The sequence below is a fragment of the Pseudophryne corroboree genome, chromosome 1 (assembly GCF_028390025.1).
Source record: "Pseudophryne corroboree isolate aPseCor3 chromosome 1, aPseCor3.hap2, whole genome shotgun sequence".
Classification (NCBI taxonomy): Eukaryota; Metazoa; Chordata; class Amphibia; order Anura; family Myobatrachidae; genus Pseudophryne; species Pseudophryne corroboree.
In genome coordinates, this window is record NC_086444.1 from 432318061 (window position 1) to 432335589 (window position 17529).

At 47.5% G+C, this 17529-nt stretch overlaps 1 protein-coding gene across 2 annotated transcripts in view; it reads right to left on the reverse strand.

The window, feature by feature from the left end:
* LPCAT4 (lysophosphatidylcholine acyltransferase 4) overlaps positions 1–17529 on the reverse strand; it is a 68128-nt gene that overhangs the window by 20575 nt on the left and 30024 nt on the right. For both annotated transcript variants that reach the window (XM_063913481.1, XM_063913480.1), the window contains exons 2-7: positions 10777–10919; positions 10417–10634; positions 9637–9749; positions 8702–8762; positions 8562–8620; positions 7838–7872 (exon numbers count right to left, since the gene is read on the reverse strand). In XM_063913481.1, coding sequence (XP_063769551.1) covers positions 7838–7872; positions 8562–8620; positions 8702–8762; positions 9637–9749; positions 10417–10634; positions 10777–10919 — 629 coding nt within the window. The remainder of the gene's footprint in view (positions 1–7837; positions 7873–8561; positions 8621–8701; positions 8763–9636; positions 9750–10416; positions 10635–10776; positions 10920–17529) is intronic.

Here is a 17529-nt window from a genome sequence, read left to right on the forward strand (position 1 = left end):
AGTTAGGTACTGTGCCCGGACGAGCGTACACAATAAGGAAGGATCTTGAATCCCGGGTAAGACTCATACCAGCCACACCAATCACACCGTACAACTTGTGATTTGAACCCAGTTAACAGTATGATAACAATGAAGTAGCCTCTAAAAAAGATGGCTCACAACAATAATAACCCGATTTTTTTGTAACAATAACTATGTACAAGTAATGCAGACAATCCGCACTTGGGATGGGCGCCCAGCATCCACTACGGACTATGAGAAATAGATTTATCGGTAAGTAAAATCTTATTTTCTCTAACGTCCTAGTGGATGCTGGGGACTCCGTCAGGACCATGGGGATTATACCAAAGCTCCCAAACGGGCGGGAGAGTGCGGATGACTCTGCAGCACCGAATGAGAGAACTCCAGGTCCTCCTCAGCCAGGGTATCAAATTTGTAGAATTTAGCAAACGTGTTTGCCCCTGACCAAGTAGCTGCTCGGCAAAGTTGTAAAGCCGAGACCCCTCGGGCAGCCGCCCAAGATGAGCCCACCTTCCTTGTGGAATGGGCATTTACAGATTTTGGCTGTGGCAGGCCTGCCACAGAATGTGCAAGCTGAATTGTACTACAAATCCAACGAGCAATAGTCTGCTTAGAAGCAGGAGCACCCAGCTTTTTGGGTGCCTACAATATAAACAGCAAGTCAGACTTTCTGACTCCAGCCGTCCTGGAATTATATATATATATATATATTTTCAGGGCCCTGACAACGTCTAGCAACTTGGAGTCCTCCAAGTCCCTAGTAGCCGCAGGCACCACAATAGGTTGTTTCAGGTGAAACGCTGACACCACCTTAGGAAGAAACTGGGGACGAGTCCGCAGTTCTGCCCAGTCCGAATGGAAAATCAAATATGGGCTTTTGTAAGACAAAGCCGCCAATTTTGACAATCGCCTGGCCGAGGCCAGGGCCAACAGCATGGTCACTTTCCATGTGAGATATTTCAAATCCACAGATTTGAGTGGTTCAAACCAATATGATTTGAGGAATCCCAACACTACGTTGAGATCCCACGGTGCCACTGGAGGCACACAAGGGCTGTATATGCAATACTCCCTTGACAAACGTCTGGACTTCAGGAACTGAAGCCAATTCTTTCTGGAAGAAAATCTATAGGGCCGAAACTTGAACCTTAATGGACCCCAATTTGAGGCTCATAGACACTCCTGTTTGCAGGAAGTGCAGAAATCGACCTAGTTGAAATTTTTTCGTGGGGCCTTCCTGGCCTCACCCACGCAACATATTTTTACCACATGCGGTGATAACGTTGTGCGGTCACCTCCTTCCTGGCTTTGACCAGGGTAGGTATGACCTCTTCCGGAATGCCTTTTCCCTTAGGATCCGGCGTTCAAACCGCCATGCCGTCAAACGCAGTCGCGGTAAGTCTTGGAACAGACAAGGTCCCTGCTGGAGCAGGTCCTTTCTTAAAGGCCGATGCCACGGTTCCTCTTGGAACAGACATGGTACTTGCTGAAAGCAAATCCCTTCTTAGCTCCCAAGGCCATTAGTCCTCTGTGAGCATCTCTTGAAGTTCCGGTTACCAAGTCCCTCTTGGCCAATCCGGAGCCACGAGTATAGTTCTTACTCCTCTATGTCTTATAATTCTCAATACCTTGGTTATGAGAAGCAGAGGAGGGAACACATACACCGACTGTTACACCCACGGTGTTACCAGGACGTCCACAGCTATCGCCTGAAGGTCTCGTGACCTGGCGCAATACCTGTCCCCTTTTTTGTTCGGGCGGGACGCCATCATGTCCACCTTTGGTCTTTCCCAACGGTTCACAATCATGCGGAAAACTTCCCGATGAAGTTCCCACTCTCCCGGGTGGAGGTCGTGCCTGCTGAGGAAGTCTGCTTCCCAGTCGTCCACTCCCGGAATGAACACTGCTGACAGTGCTATCACATGATTTTCCGCCTAGCGAAAAATCCTTGCAGTTTTGCCACTGCCCTCCTGCTTCTTGTGCCGCCCTTTCTGTTTACGTGGGCGACTGCCGTGATGTTATCCCACTGGATCAATACCGGCTGACCTTGAAGCAGAGGTCTTGCTAAGCTTAGAGCATTATAAATTTGCTCTTAGCTCCAGTATATTTATGTGGAGAGAATTCTCCAGACTTGATCACACTCCTTATGTGACTGCTCCCCAGCCTCTCAGGCTGGCCTCCGTGGTCACGAGCATCCAATCCTGAATGCCGAATCTGCGGCCCTCTAGAAGATGAGCACTCTGTAATCACCACAGGAGAGACACCCTTGTCCTTGGATATAGGGTTATCCGCTGATGCATCTGAAGATGCGATCCGGACCATTTGTCCAGCAGATCCCACTGAAGAGTTCTTGCGTGAAATCTGCCGAATGGAAGCGCTTCGTAATAAGCCACCATTTTTACCAGGACTCTTGTGCAATGATGCACTGACACTTTTCCTGGTTTTAGGAGGATCCCGATTAGCTCGGATAACTCCCTGGCTTTCTCCTCTGGGAGAAACACCTTTTCCTGGACTGTGTCCAGAATCATCCCTAGGACCAGCAGACGTGTCGTCGGAACAACTGCGGTTTTGGAATATTTAGAATCCACCCGTGCTGTCGTAGAACTACTTGAGATAGTGCTACTCCGACCTCCAACTGTTCTCTGGACCTTGTTCTTATCAGGAGGTCGTCCATTTTCTTTGAAGACGAATCCTCCTTTCGGTCATTACCTTGGTAAGGACCCGGGGTGCCTTGGACAATCCAACGGCATCGTCTTGAAACTGATAGGGACAGTTCTGTACCACGAACCTGAGGTACCCTTGGTGAGAAAAGGCAAATTTTGGGACATGGAGGTAAGCATCCCTGATGTCCCGGGACACCATATAGTCCCCTTGTTCTTTGCTATCACTGCTCTGAGTGACTCCATCTGGATTTGAACCCTTGTAAGTGTTCAAATTTTTCAGATTTAGAATAGGTCTCACCTAGCCTTCAGTACCACCATATAGTGTGGAGTAATACCCCTTTCCTTGTTGTCGGAGGGGTAATTTTATTATCACCTGCTGGGAATACAGCTTGTGAATTGTTTTCAATACTGCCTCCCTGTCGGAGGGAGACATTGGTACAGCAGACTACAGGAACCTGCGAGGGGGGAAACCTCTCGACATTCCAATCTGTACCCCTTGGATACTACTTATAGGATCCAGGGGTCCTGTACGGTCCCAGCGTCATGCTGAGAACTTGGTAGAAGCGGTGGAGGGCTTCTGTTCCTGGGAATGGGCTGCCTGCTGCAGTCTTCTTCCCTTTCCTCTATCCCTGGGCAGATATGACTCTTATAGGGACGAAAGGACTGAGGCTGAAAAGACGGTGTCTTTTTCTGCAGAGATGTGACTTAGGATAAAAAAAACGGTGGATTTTCCAGCAGTTGCCCTGGCCACCAGGTCCCATGGACCGACCCCAAATAACTCCTCCCCTTTATACGGCAATACATCTTTGTGCCGTTTGGAATCTGCATCACCTGACCACTGTCGTGTCCATAAACATCTTCTTGCAGATATGGACATCGCATTTACTCTTGATGCCAGAGTGCAAATATCCCTCTGCGCATCTCGCATATATAGAAATGCATCCTTTAAATGCTCTATAGTCAATAAAATACTGTCCCTGTCAAAGGTATCAATATTTTTAGTCAGGGAATCCGACCAAGCCACCTCAGCTCTGCACATCCAGGCTGAGGCGATCGCTGGTCGCAGTATAACACCAGCATGTGTGTGTATACTTTTTAGGATATTTTTCAGCCTCCTATCAGCTGGCTCCTTAAGTACGGCCCTATCCGTAGATGGTACCGCCACTTGTTCTGATGAGCGTGTGAGCGCCTTATCCACCCTGAGGGGTGTTTCCCACCGCGCCTTAACTTCTGGCGGGAAAGGGTATACCGCCAATAATTTTCTATCGGGGGAAACCCACGCATCATCACACACTTCATTTAATTTATCTGATTCAGGAAAAACTACAGGTAGTTTTTTCACCTCACACATAATACCCTTTTTTGTGGTACTTGGAGTATCAGAAATATGTAACACCTCCTTCATTGCCCTTAACGTGTGGCCCTAAAAGAAAATACGTTTGTTTCTTCACCGTCGACACTGAAATCAGTGTCCGTGTCTGTGTCGACCGACTGAGGTAAATGGGCATTTTACAGCCCCTGACGGTGTTTGAGACGCCTGGACAGATACTAATTTGTTCGCCGGCCCTCTCATGTCGTCAACCGGCTTGCAGCGTGTTGACATTGTCACGTAATTTCCATAAATAAGCCATCCATTCCGGTGTCGACTCCCTAGAGAGTGACATCACCATTACAGGCAATTTGCTCCGCCTCCTCACCAATATTTTCCTCATACATGTCGACACACACGTACCGACATACAGCACACACATAGGGAATGCTCTGATAGAGGACAGGACCCACTAGCCCTTTGGGGAGACAGAGGGAGAGTTTGCCAGCACACACCAAAACGCTATAATTATCCAGGGACAACCTTTATATAAGTGTTCCTCCCTTATAGCATTTTAATATATATACATATCGCCAAATCAGTGCCCCCCCTCTCTGTTTTAACCCTGTTTCTGTAGTGCAGTGCAGGGGAGAGCATGGGAGCCTTCCCACCAGCCTTTCTGTGAGGGAAAATGGCGCTGTGTGCTGAGGAGAATAGGCCCCGCCCCCTTTTCGGCGGGCTTCTTCTCCGGAGTTTTAGATATCTGGCAGGGGTTAAATACATCCATATAGCCTCAAGGGCTATATGTGATGTATTTTTCGCCATACAGGTATTATACATTGCTGCCCAGGGCGCCCCCCCCCCAGCGCCCTGCACCCTCCGTGACCGCTGTGTGAAGTGTGCTGACAACAATGGCGCACAGCTGCAGTGCTGTGCGCTACCTGATGAAGACTGAGAGTCTTCTGCCGCCTGGTTCCGGACCTCTTCATCTTCAGCGTCTGCAAGGGGGGTCGGCGGCGCGGCTCCGGGACGAACCCCAGGGCGAGCCCTGTGTTCCGACTCCCTCTGGAGCTATGTCCAGTAGCCTAAGAATCCAATCCATCCTGCACGCAGGTGAGTTGAAAATCTCTCCCCTAAGTCCCTCGATGCAGTGAGCCTGTTGCCAGCAGGACTCACTGAAAATAAAGAACCTAAAAACTTTTTCTAAGTAACTCTTTAAGAGAGCCACCTAGATTGCACCCTTCTCGGCCGGGCACAAAAACCTAACTGAGGCTTGGAGGAGGGTCATAGGGGGAGGAGCCAGTACACACCATGTGATCCTAAAAGCTTGCTTTTGTGCCCTGTCTCCTGCGGAGCCGCTATTCCCCATGGTCCTGACGGAGTCCCCAGCATCCACTAGGACGTTAGAGAAATATACTGTCCCTATCTAGGGTATCAATATTTTCAGTCAGGGAATCCGACCACGCCAAGCCAGCACTGCACATCCAGGCTGAGGCGATTGCTGGTCGCAGTATAACACCAGTATGTGTGTAAATACATTTTAGGATACCCTCCTGCTTTCTATCAGCAGGATCCTTAAGGGCGGCCATCTCAGGAGAGGGTAGAGCCCTTGTTCTTACAAGCGTGTGAGTGCTTTATCCACCCTAGGGGGTGTTTCCCAACGCACCCTAACCTCTGGCGGGAAAGGATATAATGCCAATAACATTTTAGAAATTATCAGTTGTTATTGGGGGAAAACCACGCATCATCACACACCTCATTTAATTTCTCAGATTCAGGAAAACTACAGGTAGTTTTTCCTCACCGAACATAATACCCCTTTTTGGTGGTACTCGTATTATCAGAAATGTGTAAAACGTTTTTCATTGCCTCAATCATGTAACGTGTGGCCCTACTGGAAGTCACATTTGTCTCTTCACCGTCGACACTGGAGTCAGTATCCGTGTCGGCGTCTATATCTGCCATCTGAGGTAACGGGCGCTTTAGAGCCCCTGACGGCCAATGAGACGTCTGGACAGGCACAAGCTGAGTAGCCGGCTGTCTCATGTCAACCACTGTCTTTTATACAGAGCTGACACTGTCACGTATTCCTTCCAACAGTTCATCCACTCAGGTGTCGACCCCCTAGGGGGTGACATCACTATTACAGGCAATCTGCTCCGTCTCCACATCATTTTTCTCCTCATACATGTCGACACAACGTACCGACATACAGCACACACACAGGGAATGCTCTGATAGAGGACAGGACCCCACTAGCCCTTTGGGGAGACAGAGGGAGAGTTTGCCAGCACACACCAGAGCGCTATATATATACAGGGATAACCTTATATAAGTGTTTTTCCCTTTATAGCTGCTGTATGTTTAATACTGCGCGTAATTAGTGCCCCCCCTCTCTTTTTTAACCCTTTCTGTAGTGTAGTGACTGCAGGGGAGAGACAGGGAGCTTCCCTCCAACGGAGCTGTGAGGGAAAATGGCGCCAGTGTGCTGAGGAGATAGGCTCCGCCCCCTTATCGGCGGCCTTATCTCCCGTTTTTCTATGTATTCTGGCAGGGGTTAAATGCATCCATATAGCCCAGGAGCTATATGTGATGCATTTTTTGCCATCCAAGGTGTTTTTTATTGCGTCTCAGGGCGCCCCCCCCAGCGCCCTGCACCCTCAGTGACCGGAGTGTGAAGTGTGCTGAGAGCAATGGCGCACAGCTGCAGTGCTGTGCGCTACCTTGTTGAAGACAGGACGTCTTCTGCCGCCGATTTTCCGGACCTCTTCTGCCTTCTGGCTCTGTAAGGGGGCCGGCGGCGCGGCTCTGGGACCGGACTCCGAGGCTGGGCCTGTGTTCGATCCCTCTGGAGCTAATGGTGTCCAGTAGCCTAAGAAGCCCAAGCTGGCTGCAAGCAGGCAGGTTCGCTTCTTCTCCCCTTAGTCCCTCGATGCAGTGAGCCTGTTGCCAGCACGTCTCACTGAAAATAAAAAACCTAAAACTAACTTTTATCTAAGAAGCTCAGGAGAGCCCCCTAGATTGCACCCTGCTCGGTCGGGCACAAAAATCTTACTGAGGCTTGGAGGAGGGTCATAGGGGGAGGAGCCAGTGCACACCAGGTAGTCCTAAAGCTTTCTTTTTGTGCCCAGTCTCCTGCGGAGCCGCTATTCCCCATGGTCCTTACGGAGTTCCCAGCATCCACTAGGACGTCAGAGAAAAACTCCTTTGTCTACCTTTTTTATGTCAACCATTTTCATGTCGACCTTTTGACCCTGTTGACCTTATGTCTGTCTAACATATGGGGGGGATATTCAATTGTTTGAAGAGTCAGTTGGGTGTCTGTTTTTCCTATCTAATAGACAGGAAAAAAACACCCAATCGACTTTTCAAACATTTGAATTCTTTCCCATGGTGTCTATCTATTGACTGTCTAACTAGACAGTGTCCATCTATCATCCGGATACCTTTCATTCTAGGACCTATATTCTATTCTTTATAATGGGCGCTACTGTACCCCAACATAGCCAATTTTCCTGACCACATCTATGGGGTGCGAGGGGTGGCTGAATACGAACCCCCCATCACCCAAACTGTTTAGGGCTGTTCAGAGCTCCTGTAATACAATTAAAATATGTTAAGTTGTATCATACAGCACCTGACCAATTAAGTTCAAACTCTTAAACTGGCCATATAAGATCCCCGAAATTGGCAGAGGTAGAAACAATGAATCAGACTAATCCTCCCTTCAATTGATGCAACTACATAAATACACAAGGATACACAAATGCCAAACACACAGTCAGGACCAAACTAGCAAAAAAAAAACCCCACCACCACACATGTAGTGGAACAAATTACTTACACCCCATTTCCTTTCCATGTCCAAATTGTTGCTGGCTGCAGATAAAGAACATGGATTAGCAAATTAGTTAAATTAAAACAACATGTATTTGTGTAAGATTATGTAAGAGATGTTCAATCAATTTCCTTGCATTGTATGGGATGTGAAATAAGGGGCTGATTCAGGTCGCATCGCATTTTTGAAAGGGCCCCGCTGTGCACATGCGCAGGTCCTGTCCTACGCAGTAGTCAATGCGATTGAATCGCATTAACTGCAAACATCTATCTGATTGACAGGCAGAGGTGCTGGCGGGGCGGGCAAGAACCAAGCGTTTTCGGGAAGGCACTGGGAAAATGGGGGCTGTTTTCGGGGCGGGTGTTGTCACACGCAGCAGCTCCGATTGAAAACATGGCGGCGGGACTCCTGCTGTCGAAGTCAAGTTGCGCCGGCAGGAGGAATCCAGAGTTTCTGCGACCCCATTGTAATTGCGGCGCGACTGGAATTACGTGATCGCAGTGGGTGGGCAGCATGCTGGGCGGCCTTACCCTGCTATGGGCGGCCCCCAGCATGCAATTGAATGGATTGCAGATTCTGCTAAAAAGCAATATCTGCAATCCTTACTGAATAAGTTCCTAAATGTCCTTATAGGCGATCACATGTTTGAGAAATGAAGAAGGCAACAAATGAAAGTAATGATAATTTGAGAAAATAAAAAAAAAATGCCAAAAGCACTGATGTAACTCACTAGTTTATTGGGATATCTCATCAACACTGGCTGAACAGGCACTCCTGCCACAAAGGCACCTACAACATAAGGCAATGGTCACCATGGGAGCAGGAAAATACAGTTATGTGCCAGCTGGTGCATCGGAGGGCTCTACTTACCAGGTTTAAACTTCAATAATACTTTCCCATTACCATTTGTGCCCTCTGGGAAAAATAAAACCTACAGATCAAAAAATAAATAAATAGTTGGAGTAAATTTAGGAAATAATGGACAAAAGATAAAACAAAGAGGAGGGAAAATAATTGGCAGCAGTGGTCTGCTCAAAGTCTGTGGCAGTGGTTCCCAAAGGTCCTCAAGGCACTCCAACAGTCCAGGTTTTAAGACTATACATGTTTAAGTACAGGGGACTTAGGGGTTAATTCAGACCTGACCAGTACTGTGCGTTTTTGCACAGCGGGCGATCAGGTCTGAACGGTGCATGCGCAGGCGCCGCAGTGCACTGGCGCATGCCACAGATGCGATCAGCATCTCAGCCCAGCAATCGCCTCTGCCTAATTGACAGGCAGAGGCGTTCGCTTGGCAGGAGGGGGCGGGCCAGCGGCGTTGGGCTGCCATTTTGGGGGTGCGGTCCAGGCAACGCAGGCGTGCCCAGACCGTGCAGGGGCGAGCCGCGGTGGCTGCGCGACATCACACGCAGCCACTGCGACCCAGAGAGCGACGGGTAGCTCCCTGCCAGTGCGCAGGAGCTGTACTGGTAGGGAGCTACTCTTCAGGTACAAAAGCATCACAGCCGTGAGATGCTTTTGTACCTCTGCGGGGAAGGGGGGGCAGGGGGGAGGGGGCAGAGCCAGACACATGGGGCAGACTAGCCTTGTGCCGATCCCCCCCCCCCCCCCCCACACGTCTGTGAATCATCTACGATCAAGTCTGAATTAGGCCCTTAATTAGTACATCAGTCAGTTTTATTATATCACCTGGGCACAAGCAGGATATACCCAAATCTAGACTGTTGGGGTGCCTCGAGGTACCGCTTTTGGAAACCACTGGTCTATGACCATATCTAGCTGTGCATGGGAATCAACAAGAACTCCACCTGAGGCCACTCCCCATTTGAGGTTGCTCGTCTCTTCACCTCCTCCACCACTTTTTTCCGTGATGTTGGGTCGTGTCGGGACACCATAATAGACTGATTAAATCGAAGCAGTGCTGAGGGAGAGAGGACAAAGCTGTAATATTCAGTTTGAATAGCAACTTTCAGTGAACAAGACAGAAGTCAAACAGTTGCGTGCAAAGCTTTAGGCACTTCTGCCAAAATTCTATATTTGAAGAATTCTATAGGGTACAAAGTTAAACATCTTTCTATACATGTTAATGTCTAATTACCCAATCATATGGGTGTTTTTCTCAGGTATACAAGCATCATTTTTCATATCTCTATAAGCTGTTCAATGTAGAAAAACACCAACTAATCACTCAATGTATTCCTCAATTATAATTTTGGTTAGAAAAACCGTATTGTTTCTACCTCTCCACTGCAGGTTACCCCAGCTTTGGCAAGAATCCAAGGAACAGTGTTCCCATAGTACAGCCAGTTGCGGATAGGGCGTGTTGTCTTGAATTCACATTTATAGAGGCATTAGCCTTCAACTGCAACAGTGTTTAACGTTTTGGCATGCAAGACAATTCAGCAAATAATCTTTCATCTGAAACAAAATCTACCTGCATCTTTTATTGTGAAAAGCATTGTTTAATTCTTTACTAATGTTTACTTAATGAATAATTGAAAACAGACATGCCTAAACCGTTGTATACAACATCATGTACACACCAGAGAAGCACAGGGCCTTTCGTAGGGGTTAATTAATCTGCTCACCTCCAATCACCGGTATGTTGAGATTCTCCACTCGGGACACAACGGATGGGAGGTCACAAACCACAGTAACAATAGGGTCAAAGAAGGTGGAGTGAGGCGCGACAACCAGAAGGGGGGCCTCAGAGCTGGAGGCACGGCGGCCACGGATGGTGATCCAGTGGAAGCCACACATGAAGAACATGGTGCGGCTCAGTAGGTAAATCAGGTGATGCAGAAAGCTGTATGCATAAGGGAAGGAGACACATAGAATGGGCAATGAAAGGGAAGAAATGGTAGTACATGAATGTGTAGCATTGCATAATGATGACAAATACCTATATTTACTTCCACTATTCTCACAGTGACTGGCTTTCTACTTACGTGCGTCTGTGTCTTATTGGCCGGCGGAGCTCTTCCTCCGTCATCCCAGCCACTCGAAGTGCAGCAATTGGCCACATGAGAAAGAGGAAAATGGCGGCCAGTAGAAACCGCAAGGGGAACAGGATTGAACCCAGTACATAGAACTGTAAAAGAAATGTAGGAATTGTAGTAATCGAATAAAAAATATTTTTCCAGTGGCACTTTTATCCCTTACACTGCACAGACCAATAAGATTTCAGTCAGATACAAACAGGGATTTGTAGTCTATTGTTTTATTTAATCTGTTGGAGTAATCAAATCTTAGATAAATCAGTACCAAAAAGACCAAGAATGTGGCCGAACAGGTTTCACATCATTTATTCCCCGGCACAAACAGTCCTTCACATCAGAGTTAGTGTACTCTGGGGACTTACCTTATTATTAGGGTTCAATACGGATAAACCGTGGACTGCATTATTTTTTAGCATTTAAACTTTTTCTTTGTATAATGCAATTAAAGTGTGTGTATAAATAGACTAACAATTATTATTATTAGGGCACAAAGCAGTTTAAAAATCATTTCTAATTTAACCCAACACATACTGTAACAAATCTGTTAAATATGATCTGGTGACCAACATATGAAAGACCTCTGGCCATGAAGGGGTAAACCACTGTACTGTGACACTGAACAGAACAACATGGGGAAGAGGATGGGGCCTATTTCACAGGAAGTCCTACTCAGGAGATCAATGTAAACATGATGTTAATTGGTTTTCTAGGCCTGAAGCCAGTACTATACAAGTCATAGATTACAAGAACAGACAGCTAGTCTATGGGAAACTCACTTGCACAAAGTTTTCTTAAAATATTCAGAAAGCCCATATCAGGCAATTTGCCTAATATGACAACACTATGAGCTATAAACAAGTCCCAACAAAAATCTTCTTAAGTTCCAGAGAATTGTTATCAGTTATGTCGGAAAATGACACTGAAAAATGCTCATACGTGCAGCCTTCCTTCGATTATAGCAGGGCCGTATAACTAGGGGTGTGCAAGCGGGCAGTCGCATAGGGTGCAGGTCCCTGGGAGCGGCACCGTTGCAGCCCCACAGCACCTGTATGCGATTTGCAGTGTGCCTGGAAGGGCACCCTCAGCCAATACAGCTACAGCAGAGCCACCAAGAGCACCCAAGGGAAACTCCATGCACCCTGCAGCCTTTAGAACTGCCCAGAGACATCACAAATTTAGGGGCCAGGGCCGGCACAAGGCACACTGTCGCATGTTATGGCGCTGGACCAAACTAATAGATCAGAGATTTTCCAGATGACTGGCCATGGGAATGGGGGATTTAAGCTCATCTGACTTTGTCACCCACATTTGAGGTCAAACTGAAAAGGACTCTCGTGTGGTTAGCAGATACTGCTGGACTGTAGTCATGTTAAGGCCACATACATCAGCTGCTGCGATTCCCTGTTTCCCGACCAGCCGGCACTGCCGATCATTGCTGGCCACCAAAGTTTTGACAGGTCAGATTAGGATGCGGGGACACTGAGCTGAAGGTTTTGGTTATGATGCAGCTATATGTGTGCTTGCTTGAATTAAGAATTAAAGATGTATTGGGGCAATGCCCTACTCCCATGACAGCTGAGACGGGGAATATAAAACATATTTAAAAATGCCCAATTACCTGATCAAAAACAGTCGGAATCAGGACCAACATTTTTTTCAACATGTTTAATATTCCTGATTCCATAACAGAAACCTTCAGCTCATAGACCACCACTTCGTAATCGGACCTGTTAAAACTTAATTTACTGTGAGGAAGTGCTTATTATGAGCAAAAATACATCTACCATGGCAGGAACATATGGGCCACAGAAGGCCTGATTTGTAGAAATATATGTATTCTCCTAAGAAATTCTTGGTAGTAGATGTACAAATTAAAATATAGCAAATATCATTACTGGTATCTCGGAACTAACACAACAGGCACATTGTTTATGTCTGATGTACTGTACATAAAAATCACAACATTCTTAGATAAGCATATCCTTTTTTCTCCCCATATAATTTTAGAAATACGCAAGCACATCCGTATTTTCAAAGTCACAATAACTGAGATCTAGACCTGAGGTTGAAGAGAGGGGGGGAGGAGTTCAGTACTTAACAAGTTGACTTTAGGACTCAATGGTTTAAAAGGATATGGGTGGTATTCAATTAAGGTCGTTTTTTTCGCTTAGGAAAAAAAAATTCAGCAGTAGCTAAAACCATGTGGATTAGCGAATCCACGTGTTTCCGCACCTGCGCCAGCGAAAACGCGGCCCAATTTTGCAATGTTGAGCCATTTTTCGCAAATGTTTTTTTCACACAAAAAAAATAAAAAATAAAGTGAAAAGGCATTGGCGAAAATGCCTTAAAAACGTGCAAAACGGCCCGCAATTGAATACGCGGGGAGGCTCCGAAGTTATTGGAGCTTATTGACTACCACCCTATGTGTTCCAAATATAGTACGTGAACAACCCAAAATGGCCAGTAAAGTGTATCTGCTAATCAAAAGTAGTTTTTGTTGTTGTGATTTGTTTGAGGGGGTGGTTCAAAGGGTGGGACGCTTATTCTATTACAGAGCCTCTATGAAGTTGTAAAGTTTAACTACTGAAAGTGTCTTAACACGTAACATTGCACTAGGTTTATAACCCCGAACAAACATGAGCTGAAAACTCTGCTTCTCATTTCACCTCCCCCTATTTCCTAACTGCAGTAACATGGACACGTAATTACGTTTAGGGTGGAGTTCAATCAGTCCATACAAAAAATAATAATAAGAATTTACTTACCGATAATTCTATTTCTCGTAGTCCGTAGTGGATGCTGGGGACTCAGTCAGGACCATGGGGAATAGCGGCTCCGCAGGAGACAGGGCACAAAAATAAAGCTTTAGGATTAGGTGGTGTGTACTGGCTCCTCCCCCTATGACCCTCCTCCAAGCCTCAGTTAGGATACTGTGCCCGGACGAGCGTACACAATAAGGAAGGATATTGAATCCCGGGTAAGACTCATACCAGCCACACCAATCACACCGTATAACTTGTGATCTGAACCCAGTTAACAGTATGACAAACGTAGGAGCCTCTGAACAGACGGCTCACAACAATAACAACCCGAATTTGTTTGTAACAATAACTATGTACAAGTATTGCAGACAATCCGCACTTGGGATGGGCGCCCAGCATCCACTACGGACTACGAGAAATAGAATTATCGGTAAGTAAATTCTTATTTTCTCTAACGTCCTAAGTGGATGCTGGGGACTCCGTCAGGACCATGGGGATTATACCAAAGCTCCCAAACGGGCGGGAGAGTGCGGATGACTCTGCAGCACCGAATGAGAGAACTCAAGGTCCTCCTCAGCCAGGGTATCAAATTTGTAGAATTTTGCAAATGTGTTTGCCCCTGACCAAGTAGCAGCTCGGCAGAGTTGTAATGCCGAGACCCCCCGGGCAGCCGCCCAGGATGAGCCCACTTTCCTTGTGGAATGGGCCTTGACAGATTTAGGTTGTGGCAAGCCTGCCACAGAATGTGCAAGTTGAATTGTGAAACAAATCCAACGAGCAATCGTCTGCTTAGAAGCAGGAGCACCCATCTTGTTGGGTGCATACAATATAAACAGTGAGTCAGACTTTCTGACTCCCGCCGTTCTTGAAATATATATTTTCAATGCCCGGACCACGTCCAACAACTTGGAATCCTCCAAATCGTTAGTAGCCGCAGGCACCACAATAGGCTGGTTCAGGTGAAACGCTGACACCACCTTAGGCAGAAAATGAGGACGTGTCCGCAGTTCTGCCCTGTCCGTATGGAAAATCAGATATGGGCTCTTATATGATAAAGCCGCCAATTCTGATACTCTCCTGGCTGAAGCCAGGGCCAGTAGCATGGTTACTTTCCATGTAAGATACTTCAACTCCACCGATTTGAGCGGCTCAAACCAATGGGATTTGAGAAAATCCAAGACTACATTAAGATCCCACGGTGCCACTGGGGGCACAACCGGGGGCTGTATATGTAGTACTCCTTTTACAAAAGTCTGGACTTCAGGAACTGAAGCCAATTCTTTCTGGAAGAAAATCGACAGGGCCGAAATTTGAACCTTAATGGACCCCAATTTGAGGCCCATAGACAATCCTGTTTGCAGGAAAATGTAGGAATCGACCCAGTTGAAATTCCTCCGTGGGGGCCTTCCTGGCCTCACACCACGCAACATATTTTCTCCAAATGCGGTGATAATGTTGTGCAGTCACATCCTTCCTGGCTTTTACCAGTGTAGGAATGACCTCTTCCGGAATGCCTTTTTCCCTTAGAATTCGGCGTTCAACCGCCATGCCGTCAAACGCAGCCGCGGTAAGTCTTGGAATAGACACGGTCCCTGCTGAAGCAGGTCCGGTCTTAGAGGTAGAGGCCACGGATCCTCCGTGAGCATCTCTTGAAGTTCCGGGTACCAAGTTCTTCTTGGCCAATCCGGAGCCACTAGTATCGTTCTTACTCCCTTTTGCCGTATAATTCTCAGTACCTTTGGTATGAGAGGCAGAGGAGGGAACACATACACTGACTGGAACACCCACGGTGTTACCAGAGCGTCCACAGCTATTGCCTGAGGGTCTCTTGACCTGGCGCAATACCTGTCCAGTTTTTTGTTGAGGCGGGACGCCATCATATCCACCATTGGTTTTTCCCAACGGTTCACAATCATGTGGAAGACTTCTGGATGAAGTCCCCACTCTCCCGGGTGTAGATCGTGTCTGCTGAGGAAGTCTGCTTCCCAGTTGTCCACTCCCAGAATGAATACTGCTGACAGTGCTATCACATGATCTTCCGCCCAGCGAAGAATCCTTGCAGCTTCTGCCATTGCTGTCCTGCTTCTTGTGCCGCCCTGTCTGTTTACGTGGGCGACTGCCGTGATGTTGTCCGACTGGATCAACACCGGCTGACCCTGAAGCAGGGGTTTTGCCAGACTTAGAGCATTGTAAATCGCTCTTAGCTCCAGTATATTTATGTGAAGAGACATCTCCAGGCTTGACCATACTCCCTGGAAGTTTCTTCCCTGTGTGACCGCTCCCCAGCCTCTCAGACTGGCATCCGTGGTCACCAGGACCCAGTCCTGTATGCCGAATCTGCGGCCCTCTAACAGATGAGCACTCTGCAACCACCACAGAAGAGACACCCTTGTCCGTGGCGATAAGGTTATCCGCTGATGCATCTGCAGATGCGATCCGGACCATTTGTCCAGCAGATCCCACTGAAAAGTTCGTGCGTGGAATCTGCCGAATGGAATCGCTTCGTAAGAAGCCACCATCTTTCCCAGGACTCTTGTGCATTGATGCACAGACACTTTCCCTGGTTTTAGGAGGTTCCTGACAAGTTCGGATAACTCCCTGGCTTTCTCCTCCGGAAGAAACACCTTTTTCTGAACCGTGTCCAGAATCATTCCCAGGAACAGCAGACGTGTCGTCGGGGTCAACTGAGATTTTGAAAAATTCAGAATCCACCCGTGTTGTTGCAGCACTAATTGGGTTAGTGCTACTCCGTCCTCCAGCTGTTCTCTGGACCTTGCCCTTATCAGGAGATCGTCCAAGTAAGGGATAATTAATACGCCTCTTCTTCGCAGAAGAATCATCATTTCGGCCATTACCTTGGTAAAGACCCGAGGTGCCGTGGACAATCCAAACGGCAGCGTCTGAAACTGATAATGACAGTTTTGCACCACGAACCTGAGGTACCCTTGATGTGAAGGGCAAATTGGGACATGTAGGTAAGCATCCTTTATGTCCAGGGACACCATAAAGTCCCCTTCTTCCAGATTCGCTATCACTGCTCTGAGTGACTCCATCTTGAACTTGAATTTTTGTATGTACAGGTTCAAAGATTTCAGATTTAGAATAGGTCTTACCGAGCCGTCCGGCTTCGGTACCACAAATAGCGTGGAGTAATACCCCTTTCCCTGTTGTAGGAGGGGTACCTTGACTATCACCTGCTGAGAAAACAGCTTGTGAATGGCTTCCAATACCGTCGCCCTGTCTGAGGGAGACGTTGGCAAAGCAGACTTTAGGAACCGGCGAGGGGGAGACTTCTCGAATTCCAACCTGTAACCCTGAGATACTACCTGCAGAATCCAGGGGTCCACCTGTGAGCAAGCCCACTGTGCGCTGAAATTCTTGAGTCGACCCCCCACCGCTCCTGAGTCCGCTTGTAAGGCCCCAGCGTCATGCTGAGGGCTTTGCAGAACCCTGGGAGGGCTTCTGTTCCTGGGCAGGGGCTGCTTGCTGCCCTCTCTTACCCCTTCCTCTGCCCCGAGGCAGATATGACTGTCCTTTTGTCCGCTTGTTCTTATAGGACCGAAAGGACTGCGGCTGAAAAGACGGTGTCTTTTTCTGTTGGGAGGGGGTCTGAGGTAAAAAGGTGGATTTTCCGGCAGTTGCCGTGGCCACCAGATCCGATAGACCGACGCCAAATAATTCCTCCCCTTTATACGGCAATACTTCCATATGTCGTTTGGAATCCGCATCACCTGACCACTGTCGCGTCCATAAACTCCTTCTGGCAGATATGGACATCGCATTTACTCTCGATGCCAGAGTGCAAATATCTCTCTGAGCATCTCGCATATAAAGGAAAGCATCCTTTAATTGCTCTATAGTCAATAAAATACTGTCCCTATCCAGGGTATCAATATTTTCAGTCAGGGAATCCAACCAGACGACCCCAGCACTGCACATC